At 42.4% G+C, this 21,011-nt stretch overlaps 2 protein-coding genes and 1 pseudogene across 3 annotated transcripts in view; 1 reads left to right on the top strand and 2 right to left on the bottom strand.

Annotated features, from left to right (window-relative positions):
- Positions 1–2,497: 2,497 nt before the first annotated feature.
- Positions 2,498–21,011, bottom strand: part of LOC144666090 (kinesin-like protein KIF13A) — a 54,766-nt gene continuing 36,252 nt past the window's right edge. For both annotated transcript variants that reach the window (XM_078527437.1, XM_078527438.1), the window contains exons 33-42: positions 9,743–9,798; positions 9,338–9,456; positions 8,877–8,972; positions 8,314–8,430; positions 8,085–8,138; positions 7,416–7,571; positions 6,929–7,009; positions 6,270–6,347; positions 5,196–6,078; positions 2,498–4,516 (exon numbers count right to left, since the gene is read on the bottom strand). In XM_078527437.1, coding sequence (XP_078383563.1) covers positions 4,281–4,516; positions 5,196–6,078; positions 6,270–6,347; positions 6,929–7,009; positions 7,416–7,571; positions 8,085–8,138; positions 8,314–8,430; positions 8,877–8,972; positions 9,338–9,456; positions 9,743–9,798 — 1,876 coding nt within the window. In that variant the 3' untranslated portion in view covers positions 2,498–4,280. The remainder of the gene's footprint in view (positions 4,517–5,195; positions 6,079–6,269; positions 6,348–6,928; positions 7,010–7,415; positions 7,572–8,084; positions 8,139–8,313; positions 8,431–8,876; positions 8,973–9,337; positions 9,457–9,742; positions 9,799–21,011) is intronic.
- The window catches only part of LOC144666122 (uncharacterized), a 98,941-nt gene continuing 90,385 nt past the window's right edge, over positions 12,456–21,011 (bottom strand). The window contains exon 7 of the mRNA XM_078527478.1: positions 12,456–12,499. The gene's annotated coding sequence lies outside the window, so the exon portion shown is untranslated. The remainder of the gene's footprint in view (positions 12,500–21,011) is intronic.
- Positions 15,756–18,927, top strand: LOC144666111 (uncharacterized; annotated as a pseudogene).

The following is a 21,011-nucleotide window of genomic DNA, read 5'->3' as shown; positions in this document are numbered from 1 at the left end:
TTCACGAGAAAAAAGAAAAGAAATCACGCTGTGAAACTTGGCTTTAATTAAACCCTCGAAGGCATGACGTCATAATGTTCACTTGGACGTGCAAAACTTGAGCACACTTCTGAAATTTGATGGCAGTCGACAGAGAAACAAGAAAATACGTCTTTTTTTATTGCATGAAGAAACTTAAACCTTCTAGTCGAGAAAGCTAAATGGCTTCGTTGTTTGTCATCAATTGTTTGTCACGGTCAGCCGAGCAGAGAACAAAGATCTTAAAATATGCGTGACAGCCTTTGTTTTCAGATTTTTCAGCTCACGGCATTCTTTCATCATTAATCATGTGCTATGTGAAAAAAAAAATGTTTTATGACGTCTGGCTAGCTTTTTATTGACATCATTTTGTCTTGTAACCCAGATGAATAAATTGCTGCGCTAAAATTGTAGAACAAAATGGCACAATGCTAGGGGGGATGGGGGTGGGGGAGAGACAAACTGAGGGGGCCCTCACAACAAATTAGAGGACGAATAGATGCGTTTCCTTTTGGCGGCAATGTTAAATACGCGATCACCTGATGCAAAGTCTGGAAAGGAGAAACCTTTTAAAAAATGCGCGAAGCTCTCAGGGGGTAAATGACTTTATTACATTCGGCGCGCGATCGGATGATCTGTCAATTTCCGAATCCCGGACTCCGAAACTTGTTCGGTTCCAGACCTCGCATAGACTGACCGCGTATTTAAAAATAAAATGTGAAAGGCCCGCGCTGAGGTAGTTTCATGTCACAGAAAGTAGCCAAGAGCAGACGGTAAGTCATCCCTTGGAAAATTATTAACCTCGTGTAACCGATGGCGCAGGACTCGATTACTAGCCAGTGTTTGTCACCATTAGTGAACCGGGTGGACTGGGATGGGTAGCGACTGTGTTTTATTTACGATTGCCTCGTTCCTACTCTCCCACTCTCCATCGACTCTCCACCCCTTAGCTACTGGTAAACGTTGCTTTTTAAGCATACAACGTTGTTAAGGGGCAAGAGGGAAGGGTTTAAAATAGTACTAATTCGAGCACTCTTATGGGCTATTTTTGAGTTCCTTTACTTCCCCAGTCACGATATGAGTCCTAGGGTCCTCAGAGGTGTAAGAAGCTCTCGTAAGATTGTATTTCCTTCATTCAAAAGTTATGGATGTTAATGCCGACCTCCCTACTTTCCGGAACAAACTCTTGTATTATTACTCTACTGCACTGTCCAATTGTTAGGTAAGGTAAGGTAACGACCTAGACGACCCGTGTTCTTGGAAGTCATTATGCCCAACCTGCAATTCCTGCCGCAGCTTACTCGACCCTATTTTATGCTGTTATTAAAGCTTTGTAATACCTTTTAGCTATTTTGTCTCAGGCCCGCAGTAATTGGCCCTGTTGTTGCGGTTTCCCTGCCTTACGTTTACTGTTAATTGTATGTGTTATTTATAAGGCTAAGCTAATAAAATAAAAAACAAATAAAACTTCTATCGTGTTCTATTGGAGGCTAGGGGCATTGTTCCTGTTGTTTCTTCTATTGCTGTCTCTAAAGCGGCCTTCACACGACAAACTATTGGCCAACTCGAGTTGGCAAACTCAAGTTGGTGTGTGTGAACGACGCAACAACGGCAAACAAGTTGGCCAACTGTTGGCGGCCAAATAGAACTTGTCTTTATTCTCACCAACAGTTTGCCAACTTGTTTGCCAACGGGTCGCCCACTACCTTTCGGAACGAGTTAATTTATTGGTTCTTAAAACAATAGATAACAGGTGACAACAATGCTCCTAGCCCTGAATAACAATAGAGGTAGTGTTTACAGCGGGCGAATGAAAATAAAGGTTCCAGAGAGGTAGTATCTTACTGTTGCCAACTGTTGTGTCGTTCACACACAACAACTTGAGTTTGCCAACACAAGTTTGCCAACTTTAGTTTGTCGTGTGAAGGCCTTTTAAGGGTAGCGAGCCATTCATGTGACCTTGCGAAAGCTACTACCTGCCCGTCCCTGGAGCAAAACTTTTCATTTCCATAATCAACCCGATTTCTAATGTAGCCTGCGTAGCTAGTGCTCCCGTACGAAGGAAATGTTTTTATTGAATATATCAAACATGAGAGGCAGTGTTTCATCGGGATACCCAAACGCCGATAAGAGAGTTGAAAATACGACGCGCAGCGGATTTTTTTCGACGATATCCGAGGTGTTTGGATAGCCGATGAAACACTATTTCGAGTGTTTGATGTATCTTCTCAATCGAAACAACAACAACCACAAAAAACTAAGGGGTAAACGGAGAAATAAAATCGTAATAATCTATGCCAATTAAGACCGGGTATCAAATCCTCCTTTACGGTTGTGATTTTCTTTGATGAATCATAAATAAGTTTGAAAGTTTCGTACCAGCTCCCGTTTTTAACTTGACCAAAAGGCAACGCAATAGTGAAAATAAACCTCAACACTTTCGTTCAGGATTGAATTTCCTTAATCAAAATGACTACACTTCACAGTAAACTAGATTTATTTCATGTACAACGTCTCATTCTCTCTTTATCTAACAATTCCCAATCCTCAGAGGTTTCTCTGACAAAACTACACAGAAAAAGAGAACTCACACAACCATCAAAATGTACACATATCTTTGATCTTTTCCGCTAATTCGCTTCCGATAACGAAATACGCCCCATTATGGCGTCGGTTTAGTCAACTACCCTTTACAAAATTCCCTGTAAAACTACAACTCTCCCAAATCGTTTTGAAAACGTACTGTACATTAAATTCTTTATAATTTTTTTTATTGACCTTACGGAATTTCCTTATCACAGCTCGTATTTGCTGCGCAGTATAAAATATTTCCCTTATTCAAAAATTGTCTGGGTGGAGGTGGGGTTTTGGGGGTATGCTTGCTTATATCTCCAATATATAAATGCACACTGTTGCTTAAAACGTCAATTCTCGTTACATTTTGCTACACTATTCTTCTGTTGTCAGTTATGAGAATTCGGTGAAAGATCGAAGCAGTCTTCCCAAGTTGATAATTATGTTTATTCTCCTCGACGATTTGCTTGGGAATGTTATAGGGCTGTAAGGGGAAACAAGTGTTTGATCCTTCTTTGTAAAGAGCTATTACCCACACCATCAAAACAACAAAATATCGACTAACTACTGTCGAGTGAGTAAAAACTCAAGGATGGATTTCTAAGTAAAACCAAAAAAACAAACAAACTGGTTCTAAGCCATAATCACTTCTAACAAGTTAAAACGTTTTCTTATTACCCCCCTCCCCCCCCCACCTGTAACCCCACCCCTTCCCTAAAAATCCATTAAACATGACCAAACGTCTAAACGACATGCGGTTGAATTATTTCCCTGGGAATTACAGGACGTTGTCCTCCCGGGCATACCAGCGTCCTTTTACCCGAGGGGTTTACCGAAGTATACTGATAGATCGGGCGACTAGACAACTGCCCTAATTCTTTTGTTTAAATATAAATCGCTACAAAAATTTAAACCTATTAAAATAAATACATGACATTTTCAAATTGTAATGCCCACTCGAAATTTCACTAGCGAATACCGCTTATTTGAAAATGTACAATTAATAAATTACTTGTGGGCATTTCTAATCTTGTGACCAGTTTCTTTTGAGCTTAGAGCCTTAAACATCGTGTCAAAACTACATTAATATTTGTCGATGTCTATTTGGGTAAATGAAATTAATTAAGAATGCATATGAAACGAACTTTTTTACTTGGCTAAAATTCACATTGGAAATGATGAGAATCTGACCAAGTTTTAGACGCTCAAATGTTCACCTCAGTAAGATTCAAACGTGGTTTTATTTTTCACAAGGCCAAACGCTCCGGACCAATGAAAAATCTTCCATGAGGTCACGTGACTACACCGTTTACAAGATCAAAAAACAGCTTAATTCCCCCACTCCGAGCCGCACTTTGCATCCAAATACCTAAGAAGCTGAAAGAATCACCAACCAGGAAAGTTCAACTAAAATTCTTTCTTTTTTTTCTTGAAAAAAGATCACTTCATATGCAGTCAAGTCAGAAAGATAAAAATAGTCGAACTGATTAAACGCTATTTGTATTCTTTTTATAAATTCCAGTTAATTTGCAGGTAACATCAGTTAACTGCATTTAACATGCTCAACGAGAGTCGTTCTTAGGCTTAATTAAAAAATACATTTGTAATGTAAGGCGTCCAAAATTAAAACTCAATTTTCATTCGCCAACATTGTTCCATACGTAATATTTACACCCAAGGCATCATCTTTAAAATAAAATATTTGATCTTCTCTTCCACTCGTTCTTTCGCCGATTGTCACGTGTCTGTTTTCTCATGACCACGGGACTGTGTGAGGGGCTATTACTCTGTTTTAGGCCCTTCTGGCCGGGCGCCTCTCGTTTCACAGAGTCTATGGGAAACACTTTCTCTGGTTTCACAAATGAACCGTACCTTGGTTTACAGGCAAAGTACCGCTGGCCGCTTACTGAGCCGTCATTCTTTCCTGGTTTGAGGAAGGTAAATATAAAACATCTTAAGGCATGACGAAAGGAAAATTGGCGTTTTCGTTCCAAGTGAAATTGTGTGAAAACAATCAATGATAATCCCAATAAAGTATATATTTTCTGAAAGCTTATTGAATGAAGATTGTAATTTTGGATTTTGTTTTTATCATATAGACCATGATAAGCAACGTCAGCATTTTGTTTGCAATTATGATGTTGCGCAACATTAGGTTTATTTGAGAACACATTTACGTAAGAGCCCAAATTTTTGTGTGGAATTTGATCTACATATATTGGTCTAAAAAACGGTGTCACAGATTTTTCTTTTCTTGCTCCATTAATTTTTTTTTATAAATTTTTAAACTTTAAAATGACGTTTTTAGGGCTTGTTCAGGATTAAAAATTCATACACCAGCACAACTCTGTGCAACACAAGCGTTAATTTCCTTTAACAAGGTAATAAAATAAATGGGAATTTACAGTGGGATCTTCCACTAGGTGGCTCTTCTTGATCCCACTGATTCCAGATCGAATTGGAATTTGGAAGTGTTGGTTTTTGTGGAAGGAGGAAAACCGGAGAACCCGGAGAAAAACCCTCGGAGCAAGGACGAGAACCAACAACAAACTCAACCCACATATGGTATCGGGCCGGAATCGAACCCGGGCCTAATTTCTTACCTGAGGGTGTATCTAGTTCAACACCAATCCAAACACCAGGAGCGAATTCTGTCGGCCCAATGTATCTGATCCTGCCAGTTTTCTTGTCGCCGACACAGATCACTTGTCCCATTTTCAGATCTCCCAGCGAATCGAGTGAATTCACGTTCAAATCATCGCCTTCGAAGGAACTCAACAGATCCTCGCGACTGCTTGCATTGGAGTTTCCTTGTGAACTTGATTGTTGTTCTTCATCACCTTGCTCTAAATTTCCATCTTGTTGTTGCTTCAGAGGCTCTTTTTCTTCCAGAGGCTTTGCAAGAAGCGATGATAATTCATCGTCTTCATCATCGTCTAGTGGATCATCCAAGCCACGTAACGTTAACCCTATGCTTTTCTTTCCATGCTTTTTATTCTCAAGTGTCAAATCAATCAAATTCCCTTCGTGGCTAATCGATTCCACCTCGTTTGATTCCGCTGGCGGCGTCGATAACTCTTCGCCCGACGGCGTCGGTGTCAAAGGATCTTCGTACTTTAACGTATCAGCGCTACCCGAACGTTCCCGAACTTCTTCCGAAAGAGGGCTTACTGTTCCGTCGGACGGCTCTCGAGGTGCTTCTTGAAAGTCGAACAAAGTCGCGGGATTTTTCCGGAGAGGGCTTGGGGAGGGTGTTTCGTCTTCTTCCAGCGTCTCAAGCTCGAGGAGGAGAGAGCTGGGGCGAGAGTTTGATGAACCTCCTGTATTTGTTGGTTTGTTTCGTAACACGACGCCAGAAGTGTTAGGTGACGAGCTGTATTGCTCATTGAGTTGAGAAAGATCCAGTAAAATTTCTTCTCTTGTGGGCCTTATTGGCCGTGGATCTGTGAAACTTCCCGGTAGTACAAAATCGCTTCGGTTATTAGCCTGTCAAAGAGGGAACATAAAAACATTTAATGGTCGTTTAAGAGGGATTTTCGCGAGATTAAGTGTCGAAAGACCAAAACCAAAGTGGTCACTCTGGCCATCAACGGACACCCTCCAGTGAACCAAAAAAAAAATCGACGCAAATACATGTAGCCGACAAAATCGGAATAACCCAAACAAGTTTCCCTTACCCTTGTGTTCCAAAGCTTGTTGCTCTCCGGTGAATCAAACCTGCCGCTTCCATTGAACCCAAATGACAGGTCACCTGACTGTAATACAGAAATGACAATAAGATTGCGTGACGTGTAACGCAATAGGCGATATTGCCCACAGAACATATAACACAATGGTAAGTAAAAATGGAAACAGTGAACACAGTTAAAACGACCTAATTCTAATTAACTTCGTTTTGTTCAACGTTCGTTTAAATCGTTTTAATATAAGTGCCAATAAGCCTCCCTTCATAAAGTATCTAGCAACTGGTTCACAAAATTAAAACCCCCCTGCTCATTGATTCCTTGCACATCAAGATAGGTTTGGTAAGTTTGTGTTCGAGCCTAGTGGCCCATCAGGCCAGAGCTTATCGCTGTTTCCGTCACATTATGCGACTACAAGTATTTCTAATCCTTCTTGGATGGGATGCTAGTCCATGGCATATCCAATTTACTGATACATGAGAGTTAAGTGTCTTGCCCAAGAACACAACACAATGACCCCGGCCTGGGCTCGAACCCGGACCGCTCGATCCAGAGTCAAGCACGCTAACCATTAGGCCACGGCGCCTGAGATATCTTATAAAACTACAGAGATAGATTGCAAGCAGTCAACGACCGAGACAAACTCTTCTTACCGCGGCTGCCAAGTTCGGAGTACTAGCAAATTTTCTTAGAGGTTTCCCGATGGCAGCAAGCTTCTCTTTGACCATAACTTCCTGTAAAATAAACATATTAACATTTTGTTTATTCTTCGCATAGATCACATTTTGTGCCAACAATATACACTTAATGACTGGTTCCGAGAGAAATAGTTAATTTTGTTTTCCGAGATGAGATTCGAGGGAAACAAAACTAACTGGCTTTCCGAGGGACCAGTCGTTAAGTGGTTTGTTATAACCCCCCAAAGAGACAGCACAACGAAGACTTAGAATAACAGCGGTCCTCGGTCAACATTCGCGTGTAACAGTGCACTATTACCCTCAGACGTCATAGATTTTGCAATGTTGTCCGCTCGGAGACTTTTGGCGGGAAACAGTTTTATTGTTAGATGTCATGTGACCTCGAAGTAGCCAATTCCAGCCGGGGAAAATTCCAGCTTCATAACGAGGCTCAATGGCGTACCTGTCTCAGTCGATCAAGCTGCAACAGACTCTCCACATGTGAGATTCCTTTGCTGTATTTTCTCAACACTGATTCGTCTTCCTCCTCACCCTCCCCCACTGCTAATGCAGCCATTTGCGCCAGGCTCTCACGTTCCTCTGTCTCCTCCCCAGGTTGCTGTGAGGTAAAGAAATGAAGAAGCAATGTCACGGATGGTGCATGCCAATTTGTCAGGAAGACTGTTCATAATCCGTCTTAATCTTCTTCAGTCTGCCATCCCTGTTCGATTTTTGTTAATTACCTCTTTGCTAATTCTCTACTTTCTTAAAATGTTTGTTTTAGGGTTTCCTTACACCCACTAGTTAATTTTGCACATCACAGAAAGACTTGCACAAGTGTTCTTAATTAGGAGAAAAGGTCAAACCAATTTTAGTTATTCTCGGTTACCTGCATCTGTTTAATTACCACAAGACCCAAGCTTAAAACGAGTCGAGTCAAAAAAAAAAGTTTACTGCGAAGTTTTAAAGTCTTGTTTGCACGCAGAACAACGCAACAAAAAATACATCTAAACATCCACGCGTATTTCTACACGAAGACTCATCCTCACTTGCGTCATGACCCGTTTCCAGCAAACATTAAAACATTTCTGCTTCCACGGAAAAATGCCATTAAAAAGCTACTTTCACTTACCCGTGGAATGTGAGAGACAAGTTCATACGTCACACCAGATCTTGTTATGATGTCCTAGCAAAAGGGCAGCACAGGTTCAATCAATCAATCCAATCAATCAATCAATCAATCAATCAATCAATCAATCAATCAATCAATCAATCAATCAATCAATCGATCAATCAATCAAAATAAACGAAATTCAATTTGTGGAAACAGCCTTCTTCTCGGCTAGTGAAATAACATGTACCTTCGCGATTTTTCTCAATAGACTGTCTTTCCAGCTTTGTTTCTTGTATATTTTCACAGAAATTCGTTTCCTTAGGACGAGATCCATGGCGACTGGACTAGCAAGACGAACAATAACCTGAAATAAAGGAAAGCAAAGATCATAATTTCTGCATTAAAGGGACTGTGTCACGTATTTTACCAAATTTAGGCATGGGAAATGGCAATCAAATTCGGTGAAATATGAAAAATAACCTATTAAAACAGTGAAGGAACATTTCAGTGACACAGCAAATACAAAAGAAGGTACGGATGGCCAAAAGTAAGGAACGGATTGCGATATGGGTTTTTGAAATATTGTTGGGCTGAACAGTTTTCAAAGTTAGTAAATCACGTTTGCTTGTCCCCGGGAGACACATTTGGTTGTAATGAATGTTGTAATGTCATTTAGATCCATAGAAGTAATTTCTTTGCAAACATTAAGTTTAATACCGAGTACTATAGAATAAGCGCCGCGAACCCACAACCCCGCTAATGAATCTTCGTATGGCTTTTCAAGTGATAAAACATCAGCAATGCATTTACCTTTAAAATAAGATACACTCGCTCGTGTGATTGCGTGACACGGTTGAGGAACACTGAGTCATGAATAGACGAGTCCCATAACACCGAAGCAGAAACCTACAAGTTAAAAAAAAAAACCAGTTATTTATCGATGTAACAAGGCTAGGGATAATATATGATATCACTTCCCTGATTCCTTCCTTCTGTTATTATTATTGCCTAAGTTTGTTGATGGTCAACCACTCCCCGCGCTATTGACCAAAAAAAGTTACTTACTCTTAAACATGGCTGGATTTATATTTTGTCCCTTTAATAGTATTGCCAGTGTGACAGGGTGGGGTGGGGTTAAGCGGGTGGCAAGGAACTTGCATGGATTACGGGTTGTGCTGTGTTTCATCTTGGGGATGGGATCTCCCCGCTAACCCTGGGTTATCCCCAGGTCCCAACGTCCAATTGTGACGACGCGGTTGCTAATTCCATACCTGTTTTTGATCGTAGTTTATGATTGGTAGTTCAACCATGTTGTCGGAATTTTCAAATGTTAGGGTGGAGTCCACTCCAGCTGGTCCGCCCTCCTCCATGCAACCACTCCTCAAATCATCTGCAAAGAAAAAAACAAAGATTAACTTCTAATTCTCTCCTCTCTTTTAAAACAAATTCAACTGAGAGGTAACGTGAGCCAATAAGCTTATCAACTCAGGAAACCCTCCTTATTAAAACAGAATTCTATCATTTGAGCACAATTAACGCTTTCTACTCAAAAACTTATGAAAATTTGGGCAAAGCTCTGAAATGTCATGATTTTCAGCGCTAGGTATAAAAAAGTTCCTTGATTTTAAGAAGGAAATTCTGTTTGTTTTTTTCAGACCAGCGGCAACTACGCTTACCATTTAAATCCAAGAATAAAACAGGATTGAACTTTTCCATTCCGAGAGGCACAGTCCTGTTAAAACAAGAAAGCTGAAATGAAATCCTAGTTTCTACTCACTTTACAGATCAAAGAATGCTTTGTCAAGAAAACTTTGAAGGTAACAGTCCTTTTGTATTAAAATTACACCCAAATTCAGTGTTACGTGCATCGCGGCTTTCTATCGACATCCATCTTTCGACGTGCTAAACAAACAAGATGGATCGAAATCCGCCAGTCACAGCCCACTTGCATGACCTTCTCAACTTGTGGGCTCATTTGCATGACACCAAAACTGGTATGCTTCGTTTTTGCTTGACTTTTTTCAAACAGCACGTTGATAGACGATATTGAAAGATGGATGTAGAAAGATGTCTATGCATGTAACACTGAAAGCGGGTGTAAATAGAGCGGTTTTCACTTGAGTGTCGAAAGTAATTCGCGTTTGCATTGGTTTTGCATTAGTACGCTCAGTGATTCGTATCAAGAAATGGTCTATTGTTGTGTTTCAACTTTTTGGATTAAGCACTAAACAATAGTCCCTTTGTTCTTGGTTGCGCTAAGGGACTTTGGTCGAAGCTAACCGGAAAAGCTCGTGGCTAATCGGAAGATTGTCGGTATGACAATTTAGCTACACTGGGGGAGTAGGTAGCGTCATATTTGTACTCGTCAGGACAGGTTTCCGCGCCTGAAACTAACCAACGCTTTGAACGTGAAATTAAACCACGCATAACTTATTATTCATACTTATAAAGACGCAAACCAACGATTCAAAATGAGACCTTATTAAACGTTTTATTCATACTTATGAAGAGACGAACCGTCGCTTTCATGAACTCTCGCTTTACTTTTTGTTTATACTTGTGAAGACACAAACCGACGCTTTGAACTCAAACTCTTGTTAAGATTTTAATAACACTTGTGAAGAAACAAACCGACGCTTTGAACTCACGAACGCTGCGAATTCACGCTTTGAACTGAAACTCTTGTTTTTTATTCACACTTGTGAAGAAACGAACCGACGCTTACAACTTGAAGCCTTGCTCGATCGTTTAGTCATACTTGCAAAGACGCAAACTCGCGCTTTGAACTCGAACTCTTGTTAAGATTTTTTTCACACTTGTGAAGAAACAAACTTACACTTTGAACTCGAAACTTTTAGTCGCACTTGCGAAGACGCGAACTCACGCTTTGAACTCAAACTCTTGTTAAGATTTTTTTCACACTTGTGAAGAAATAAACCGACGCTTAGAACTCGAAGCCTTGCTTGAATCTTTAAGTCATACTTGCAAAGACGCGAACTCGCGCTTTGAACTCAAACTCTTGTTAAGATTTTTTTCACACTTGTGAAGAAACAAACCGACGCTTTGAACTCGAAACTTTCAGTCGCACTTGCGAAGACGCGAACTCACGCTTTGAACTCAAACTGTTGTTAAGATTTTTTTCACACTTGTGAAGAAACAAACCGACGCTTTGAACTCGAAACTTTTAGTCGCACTTGCGAAGACGCGAACTCACGCTTTGAACTCAAACTCCTGTTAAGATTTTATTCACACTTGTGAAGAAACGAACCGACGCTTAGAACTCGAAGCCTTGCTTGAATCTTTTAGTCATACTTGCAAAGACGCAAACTCGCGCTTTGAACTCAAACTCTTGTTAAGATTTTTTTCACACTTGTGAAGAAACAAACCGACGCTTTGAACTCGAAACTTTTAGTCGCACTTGCGAAGACGCGAACTCACGCTTTGAACTCAAACTCCTGTTAAGATTTTATTCACACTTGTGAAGAAACGAACCGACGCTTAGAACTCGAAGCCTTGCTCGAAATTTTTTAGTCGCACTTGCGAAGACGCGAACTCGCGCTTTGAACTCAAACTCTTGTTAAGATTTTTTTCACACTTGTGAAGAAACAAACCGACGCTTTGAACTCGAAACTTTTAGTCGCACTTGCGAAGACGCGAACTCACGCTTTGAACTCAAACTCCTGTTAAGACTTTATTCACACTTGTGAAGAAACGAAACGACGCTTAGAACTCGAAGCCTTGCTCGAAACTTTTTAGTCGCGTTTGCAAAGACGCGAACTCACGCTTTGAACTCAAACTCCTGTTAAGATTTTATTCACACTTGTGAAGAAACGAACCGACGCTTAGAACTCGAAGCCTTGCTCGAATCTTTTAGTCATACTTGCAAAGACGCGAACTCGCGCTTTGAACTCAAACTCCTGTTAAGATTTTATTCACACTTGTGAAGAAACAAACCGACGCTTAGAACTCGAAGCCTTGCTCGAATCTTTTAGTCATACTTGCAAAGACGCGAACTCGCGCTTTGAACTCAAACTCTTGTTAAGATTTTTTCACAATTGTGAAGAAACAAACCGACGCTTTGAACTCGAAGCCTTGCTTGAATCTTTTAGTCATACTTGCAAAGACGCAAACTCGCGCTTTGAACTCAAACTCTTGTTAAGATTTTTTTCACAATTGTGAAGAAACAAACCGACGCTTTGAACTCGAAACTTTTAGTCGCACTTGCGAAGACGCGAACTCACGCTTTGAACTCAAACTCCTGTTAAGACTTTATTCACACTTGTGAAGAAACGAAACGACGCTTAGAACTCGAAGCCTTGCTCGAAACTTTTTAGTCGCGCTTGCGAAGACGCGAACTCACGCTTTGAACTCAAACTCCTGTTAAGATTTTATTCACACTTGTGAAGAAACAAACCGACGCTTTGAGCTCGAAACTTTTAGTCGCACTTGCGAAGACGCGAACTCACGCTTTGAACTCAAATTCTTGTAAAGATTTTATTCACACTTGTGAAAAAAACAAACCGACGCTTAGAACTCGAAGCCTTGCTTGAATCTTTTAGTCATACTTGCAAAGACGCCTTTCGTAATTTTTATTTCCACTTGTTCACCTTCATGAACTGTCGCCCCTACCTGAACAAAACCTACCAGTATCACCCTCCCGGGGAGAATTTGTCTTTTCTTCCATCTTGTAGGAACTTTAAATTGAACGTTTGCGTGACATTATTTTTGTTGAGATATTGCGTGACGTTTGCACGTGAACGTCGTAGTTTTACTTGCCAAATATGGCTCGGTGTCATGTTAGAACACGTGTTGTAAAAATCGAGTTGCAGTTGAACAGTCGAAGAAGCGAATGATGCGTGCGAAGTAGGAAAGGAAAAAGGATGCGAGATAGATCAAAATAGATGCGAAGAAGTGTTGTAAACGAAGGTTGACGCGGATTAGGATACGATTAAAGTTGTGTTTCAAAGAGAGAGTGTATACAGTCCTCAACAAGTGGTCCTCCGAGCTCGATGTGAAGAAGAGAGACGATTGCGACCGACGTGTTTATGTTTTGACAGCAGCGATTGTGCATGAATAATTGTGAGAGGTTTTGAGATGGGAGACTTGCAAAAGAAACGAAAAATTCTCAAGGGACATCGAGGATATGCTGCGAAAGAAATTGAAACGATTGATGGGATAATTGCTGGAGAGTCCGAGGAAAAGGAATCACTCCTGCGAGACTTGAAAGACAATTTGACAGAAACTATGAAGATAATCGCGAAACTGAATGAGGAAATTCTGGTGTTGCTGGAGAAACAAAAGGACATTGAACAAGAAATCGCCGACGCAAACAACTTTAGAAAAGAGGTCAGGAAAGGTATGCAGAAGATCGATACCTTTCTACGAACGTGTGGAGGTGTTAGCGAGCAAAATCCCAATTCGTCGCAAGCACAAAATATTCAAACGCCGCCGTCGCAGAGCACGTGCTCCGTAACTGTACGAGCGAGGCTGCCAAAACTCGAACTGAAAAAGTTTTATGGATCCGTTGCTGAGTGGCAAGGCTTTTGGGATGCCTTCAAGAATGCAGTCCACGAGAATCGTCAACTGTCGGAGATCGATAAGTTTACGTATTTAAAAGGTTTGTTGGGTGGAGAAGCGAGCACGGCCATTGCGGGTTTGTCTTTGACAGAAGGGAATTATGGCGCCGCTATTGACATTTTGAAGAAGCGCTTCGGCGACGAGCAGAAAATAATCAGCGCACACATGGACAAACTAGTGAAATTATCCCCGGTTTACAATGGAAAAGACACTGGAAGACTCCGAAGGTTGTATGATGAAATAGAAGTCCAAATCAGAGGATTACAAAGTATGGGGATTCAAGCTGATTCGTATGGGACATTGCTGGTACCAATTCTCTTGTCGAAATTGCCGGATGATGTGAAGCTGGAAATGTCTCGTGGAGTTGAGGATGGTAAGTGGAAGCTTGATGATTTGTTGAAGAAGTTGATTGATGAGATTACTGCTCGGGAGAGGTGCACGAGCGTAAGCGTATCCCCGACCTATCCTTCGGGTCCCAAGAAGTCTGACCGACAGTCAACAAGTACCTTCCTTGCACCTGGGGGTTTAGAAAATAGATGTGCATTCTGCCTGGGGCCACACAAACATGTTGACTGCAGGAAGATAGTCAGTCCTAGTGAAAGGAAGCAGATTGCCAAAAGGTTTGGGCGTTGTTTTGTTTGCCTTCAACGGGGACACAAAGCAGTTTGTTGTGAGTGTAAGGAGAAATGCAAATGTGGTTTGTGGCATCACCCAGCCTTGTGCGACAACCAGTGTAAAGAGCCGAAAGTGGAAAACGAAAACTCACGAAGTGCAATATCCAGTGAATCACACAAACCGACGGAGACTGGTGCAGCATTGCATGTAAATTCCAGAGCACGGGTTGTGTTACAAACAGCTCAGGCGATGGCGAGTACAAGCGGTGTTACAAAGATACAAGGATGTAAGATTCGAGTGATATTTGATGCTGGTAGTCAGAGGTCCTATGTGAGTGAGAAATTAGCCGAAATGTTACAGCTGAAGAGCATAGGAAGCACAATCATGGAAACTGGAACATTTGGACAACCCCAAGCAATGGTGACAGAGAGAGAACTTGTCACACTCCATGTGGGACATCTCTTCGAAGAAGATGGTGTTCAAGTTGAAGCGTTTAAGGTACCTGTCATTTGCAAGGCACTGCAGAATCAGCATATAGAAGAGGCAAAAAGGGTCCATCCATACTTGAACAAGCTATGGTTTTCAGATGTTTGCCCAAGAGAGGAGAATTTGGAAGTTGATCTGCTTGTCGGTGCTGATTATCTGTGGGAGTTTATGAAGGGTGATGTAGTAAGGGGGGAGAGAGACGAGCCAGTTGCTATCTTGACTTCCCTTGGATGGGTGTTGTCTGGTCCATTGAAGATCCCGCAGCGACAACTGACCACAGGGACAAACTTGGTCACACATGTTCTGGAAATCCAGGATCAAGCTGTACTAGAGACAGTACAAGAATCACCCACAGTGGAATTTGAGAGGCTATGGGACTTTGACTCCATAGGAATCAGGGAGAGAGACAGTGTGCATGAGAATTTCTTGAAGAGTATTAAGTTTAAGGATGGCAGATACATTGTGGGCTTGCCATGGAAGGAGCACCACAAAGAATTACCGCTGAATTATGGAAATAGTCTTCAGAGGTTGAACACTCAGATAAGAAGATTAAAGAGAGTTCCAGAACTGTTGAGAGAATACGATCAAGTCATCAGAGAACAAGAGAGGGATGGTGTAATTGAAGCTGTGACTAATTTAGAAGTGGGTGAGAATGGCAGAACCCACTACTTACCACATCATGCGGTTATCAGAAGAGATGCTAAGACAACGAAAGTGCGAGTAGTTTATGATGCGTCATCACGAGCTGATGAAAAGGAGCCTTCCTTGAATGACTGCCTGCATGTGGGGCCGTCCCTCACACAGTTGTTGTTTGACATTTTGGTGCGTTTTAGATGCAACAGGATCGCGTTGATAGCGGACATTGAAAAAGCCTTCTTGAACATTGAAGTTGATGTGAAGGACAGAGATTGCTTACGATTCTTATGGATGGACGACCTTGATAAAGAAGAGCCGATGGTTGTTGTCTACAGGTTCTGCAGAGTAGTGTTTGGAGTAAGTTCCTCTCCATTTCTGTTGAGTGCAACCCTTAGACATCATCTCAAGAGCTATGAGAATGAAGATGCAGAGTTTGTGAGAAAGGTGCTAGAAGAGTTTTATGTGGACGACTTCAATTCAGGAGCAGATAGTGTCGAAGAGGCATTCACACTTTACCAGAAGATCAAGTCTCGACTGGAAGAAGCAAGTTTCAGGCTAAGGAAGTGGAGTTCGAACAGTGAAGATCTGATGAAGAAGATTCAAAATGACCGTGTTGAAACAAGAGCTACTGAACAGTGTGGAGAAAGCCTCAAAGAAGATGACGATACGTATGCTAAGACTACTGTGGGAGGTGTTGATGAACTGAAAGACAAGGAACAGAAGGTCCTGGGAGAAATCTGGAATCGTGTGGATGATACAATCATCTTCAAATTTGATGCGCTGATTGAACTGTGTGAAAACATGAAGCTGACAAAGAGAAATCTGTTGAAGATAATTGCAAAGTTCTTCGATCCTTTGGGGATGTTGAGTCCGCTGACAGTTGGAATGAAAGTTATGTTTCAAGAAGTTTGTCAGAGCAAGCTTGATTGGGATGAGCCCTTGTCAGAAGCATTTCAAGAGAGATGGAGGAAGTGGCTGAGCTCGTTAAAGGAAGCCTGTTCGGTGAACCTAGCACGCTGTATTTATGACGGAATCTGTGAGAAAGTTGTGTTGTATGAGTTGCATGGGTTTGGGGATGCTAGTGATCGAGCTTATTGTGCAATGGTGTACCTAGTGTGTGTGACGAACAGCGGGCGATTTGTGCGTCTTATGGCTTCAAAAACGAGAGTGGCACCGCTGTCCAAACAGGTGATTGCACGTCTGGAGCTGATGGCCGCCAGAATCACAGCGCAGTTAAAGGAAGCAGTAGAGAAGGCTCTGCAATCAAGGATTACTGTGAACAGTGTACACATGTGGTCTGACAGCATCACTACCTTGTACTGGATCAAAGGAGAAAGAGAGTGGAGTCAGTTCGTGCAGAACCGAGTGAATGAAATTTTGAGACTGACTGCGAGAGAGACCTGGAACCACTGTCCAGGTGTAGAGAATCCGGCTGATCTCGGATCACGGGGTGTAACGGCAGTGACAATCAAGTCAAGTAAGCTGTGGTGGCAAGGGCCTGAATGGTTGAGCAAGGCACAGGAGTACTGGCCTTCAATGAATGTAGGACCGACCCCCGAAAGCCAAGTGGAAATCAAGGCGTCGTGCAGAAACAACGCCCTGTTGACTGCTGGGAAGGATGCATCGAGCATCGCAAGTATTATTCCTGTGAACGCTTACAGCAGTTGTGAGAAGTTGTTTAGAGTGACCGCTTATGTCCGCAGATTTGTGAGAAATGCCAAGCTAAAGAAAGAAGGAGTGAAGAATCTTACAACAGGAAACCTGACAGCTACAGAAATAGATCAAGCAGAGAAAGCATGGGTTAAAGAAGCACAGTCCAACCTCATGAATCAGAAGAATTTTACCCAGCTTCAAAGGGATCTTGGACTTAACACAGATGAGGATGGTGTGATTAGATGCCATGGGAGAATCCCAGAAACAGTTCTAGAAGCCCAAGCAAAGCATCCAGCACTGCTACCTAGAGATCATCATCTGACTAAACTATTTATTGAACAGTGCCACAAGAGAGTTCATCATGGTGGAGTAAGAGAGACGCTGGCAGAATTGCGAACAAGGTTTTGGGTCAGCAAGGGAAGGCAAGCAGTGAAGCTTAGCATAAGAAGATGTGTTGTTTGTAGAAGGTACGAAGGAACTGCCTATTCTGTTCCGGTTACCGCGCAGTTACCAAGCTTCAGAGTGGAACAAGCGCCACCCTTTTCCAGGGTTGGCATAGACTTTGCCGGCCCGTTGTATGTGAAAGGGAACGGCAATCAAATGAAGAAGGTGTACATTGCCTTATTTTCCTGTGCAGTAACTAGAGCTATTTATTTGGATGTTGTCGAAGACTTAGAGACGCCAACGTTTCTTAGATGTTTCAGAAAGTTCATAGGTCGACAAGGTGTGCCAGAACTTGTCATATCCGACAACGCAAAGACCTTTAAAGCAGCATCCAAGGAGTTGAAACTACTGTACGAACATCCAGAAGTCCAAGCCTTCCTAACCGAGAGGAGAATCACGTGGAGATTTAATTTAGAGAAAGCACCCTGGTGGGGAGGTTTCTACGAAAGAATGGTGAAGGGAGTCAAAAGGTTGCCTACGAAAAACCCTGGGAAACGCAAGGCTTTCCTATGATGAACTGTCGACAGTAGTGATTGAAGTTCAGGGAACCTTGAATGTGAGGCCGCTGACTTATGTTTACGAAGAAGGAGACTCGGAAGAGCCATTGACCCCATCACATCTTATGCACGGGAGACGATTGACATCGCTTCCACCTTATCCTTCGAGAAGAGACGAAGAAGAAGAAGAGGTCTCTGTGAAAGGACTGAACAAGCGTTTGAAGTATCTAAGCTGCAAGCTGGACCATTTCTGGAAGCGGTGGAAGAGAGAATATTTGTCAGAATTGAGAGAACACCACCGAAGAAATTTACCAAAAGGTAGTACGGTCGTCCAAGTGGGTGACGTGGTGACTGTGGCCGAAGAAGGAGTGTCGCGTGGCAAGTGGAGGCTTGGCAAAGTAGAAGAATTGATAACGGGCAAGGATGGTGAGACCAGAGGTGCCAAAGTTAAAGTGTTGACAAAGAAAGGGAAGCCGATGTACCTCAGCCGACCAGTACAGGGGCTGTGCCCATTAGAAGTAAGAGCACCTGTGTATGCCAGACCGATCGAGACCAACCAAGTAGTGGAACAAGTACCAGTGAGACAAGTTCCAAGAAGGGCTGCAGCAATCAAAGCAGATCTTAGAAGACGCCATGTTGACCAGCTCCTCGCTGATCAAGGGGGGAGTGTGTAGGAACTTTAAATTGAACGTTTGCGTGACATTATTTTTGTTGAGATATTGCGTGACGTTTGCACGTGAACGTCGTAGTTTTACTTGCCAAATATGGCTCGGTGTCATGTTAGAACACGTGTTGTAAAAATCGAGTTGCAGTTGAACAGTCGAAGAAGCGAATGATGCGTGCGAAGTAGGAAAGGAAAAAGGATGCGAGATAGATCAAAATAGATGCGAAGAAGTGTTGTAAACGAAGGTTGACGCGGATTAGGATACGATTAAAGTTGTGTTTCAAAGAGAGAGTGTATACAGTCCTCAACAAGTGGTCCTCCGAGCTCGATGTGAAGAAGAGAGACGATTGCGACCGACGTGTTTATGTTTTGACAGCAGCGATTGTGCATGAATAATTGTGAGAGGTTTTGAGATGGGAGACTTGCAAAAGAAACGAAAAATTCTCAAGGGACATCGAGGATATGCTGCGAAAGAAATTGAAACGATTGATGGGATAATTGCTGGAGAGTCCGAGGAAAAGGAATCACTCCTGCGAGACTTGAAAGACAATTTGACAGAAACTATGAAGATAATCGCGAAACTGAATGAGGAAATTCTGGTGTTGCTGGAGAAACAAAAGGACATTGAACAAGAAATCGCCGACGCAAACAACTTTAGAAAAGAGGTCAGGAAAGGTATGCAGAAGATCGATACCTTTCTACGAACGTGTGGAGGTGTTAGCGAGCAAAATCCCAATTCGTCGCAAGCACAAAATATTCAAACGCCGCCGTCGCAGAGCACGTGCTCCGTAACTGTACGAGCGAGGCTGCCAAAACTCGAACTGAAAAAGTTTTATGGATCCGTTGCTGAGTGGCAAGGCTTTTGGGATGCCTTCAAGAATGCAGTCCACGAGAATCGTCAACTGTCGGAGATCGATAAGTTTACGTATTTAAAAGGTTTGTTGGGTGGAGAAGCGAGCACGGCCATTGCGGGTTTGTCTTTGACAGAAGGGAATTATGGCGCCGCTATTGACATTTTGAAGAAGCGCTTCGGCGACGAGCAGAAAATAATCAGCGCACACATGGACAAACTAGTGAAATTATCCCCGGTTTACAATGGAAAAGACACTGGAAGACTCCGAAGGTTGTATGATGAAATAGAAGTCCAAATCAGAGGATTACAAAGTATGGGGATTCAAGCTGATTCGTATGGGACATTGCTGGTACCAATTCTCTTGTCGAAATTGCCGGATGATGTGAAGCTGGAAATGTCTCGTGGAGTTGAGGATGGTAAGTGGAAGCTTGATGATTTGTTGAAGAAGTTGATTGATGAGATTACTGCTCGGGAGAGGTGCACGAGCGTAAGCGTATCCCCGACCTATCCTTCGGGTCCCAAGAAGTCTGACCGACAGTCAACAAGTACCTTCCTTGCACCTGGGGGTTTAGAAAATAGATGTGCATTCTGCCTGGGGCCACACAAACATGTTGACTGCAGGAAGATAGTCAGTCCTAGTGAAAGGAAGCAGATTGCCAAAAGGTTTGGGCGTTGTTTTGTTTGCCTTCAACGGGGACACAAAGCAGTTTGTTGTGAGTGTAAGGAGAAATGCAAATGTGGTTTGTGGCATCACCCAGCCTTGTGCGACAACCAGTGTAAAGAGCCGAAAGTGGAAAACGAAAACTCACGAAGTGCAATATCCAGTGAATCACACAAACCGACGGAGACTGGTGCAGCATTGCATGTAAATTCCAGAGCACGGGTTGTGTTACAAACAGCTCAGGCGATGGCGAGTACAAGCGGTGTTACAAAGATACAAGGATGTAAGATTCGAGTGATATTTGATGCTGGTAGTCAGAGGTCCTATGTGAGTGAGAAATTAGCCGAAATGTTACAGCTGAAGAGCATAGGAAGCACAATCATGGAAACTGGAACATTTGGACAACCCCAAGCAATGGTGACAGAGAGAGAACTTGTCACACTCCATGTGGGACATCTCTTCGAAGAAGATGGTGTTCAAGTTGAAGCGTTTAAGGTACCTGTCATTTGCAAGGCACTGCAGAATCAGCATATAGAAGAGGCAAAAAGGGTCCATCCATACTTGAACAAGCTATGGTTTTCAGATGTTTGCCCAAGAGAGGAGAATTTGGAAGTTGATCTGCTTGTCGGTGCTGATTATCTGTGGGAGTTTATGAAGGGTGATGTAGTAAGGGGGGAGAGAGACGAGCCAGTTGCTATCTTGACTTCCCTTGGATGGGTGTTGTCTGGTCCATTGAAGATCCCGCAGCGACAACTGACCACAGGGACAAACTTGGTCACACATGTTCTGGAAATCCAGGATCAAGCTGTACTAGAGACAGTACAAGAATCACCCACAGTGGAATTTGAGAGGCTATGGG

The sequence above is a fragment of the Oculina patagonica genome, chromosome 9 (assembly GCF_052425735.1).
Source record: "Oculina patagonica isolate OP01 chromosome 9, crgOcupat, whole genome shotgun sequence".
Taxonomy (NCBI): Eukaryota; Metazoa; Cnidaria; class Anthozoa; order Scleractinia; family Oculinidae; genus Oculina; species Oculina patagonica.
The sequence above is the reverse complement of the archived record's forward strand: the minus strand, read 5'-3'. Positions and strand labels throughout refer to the sequence as shown.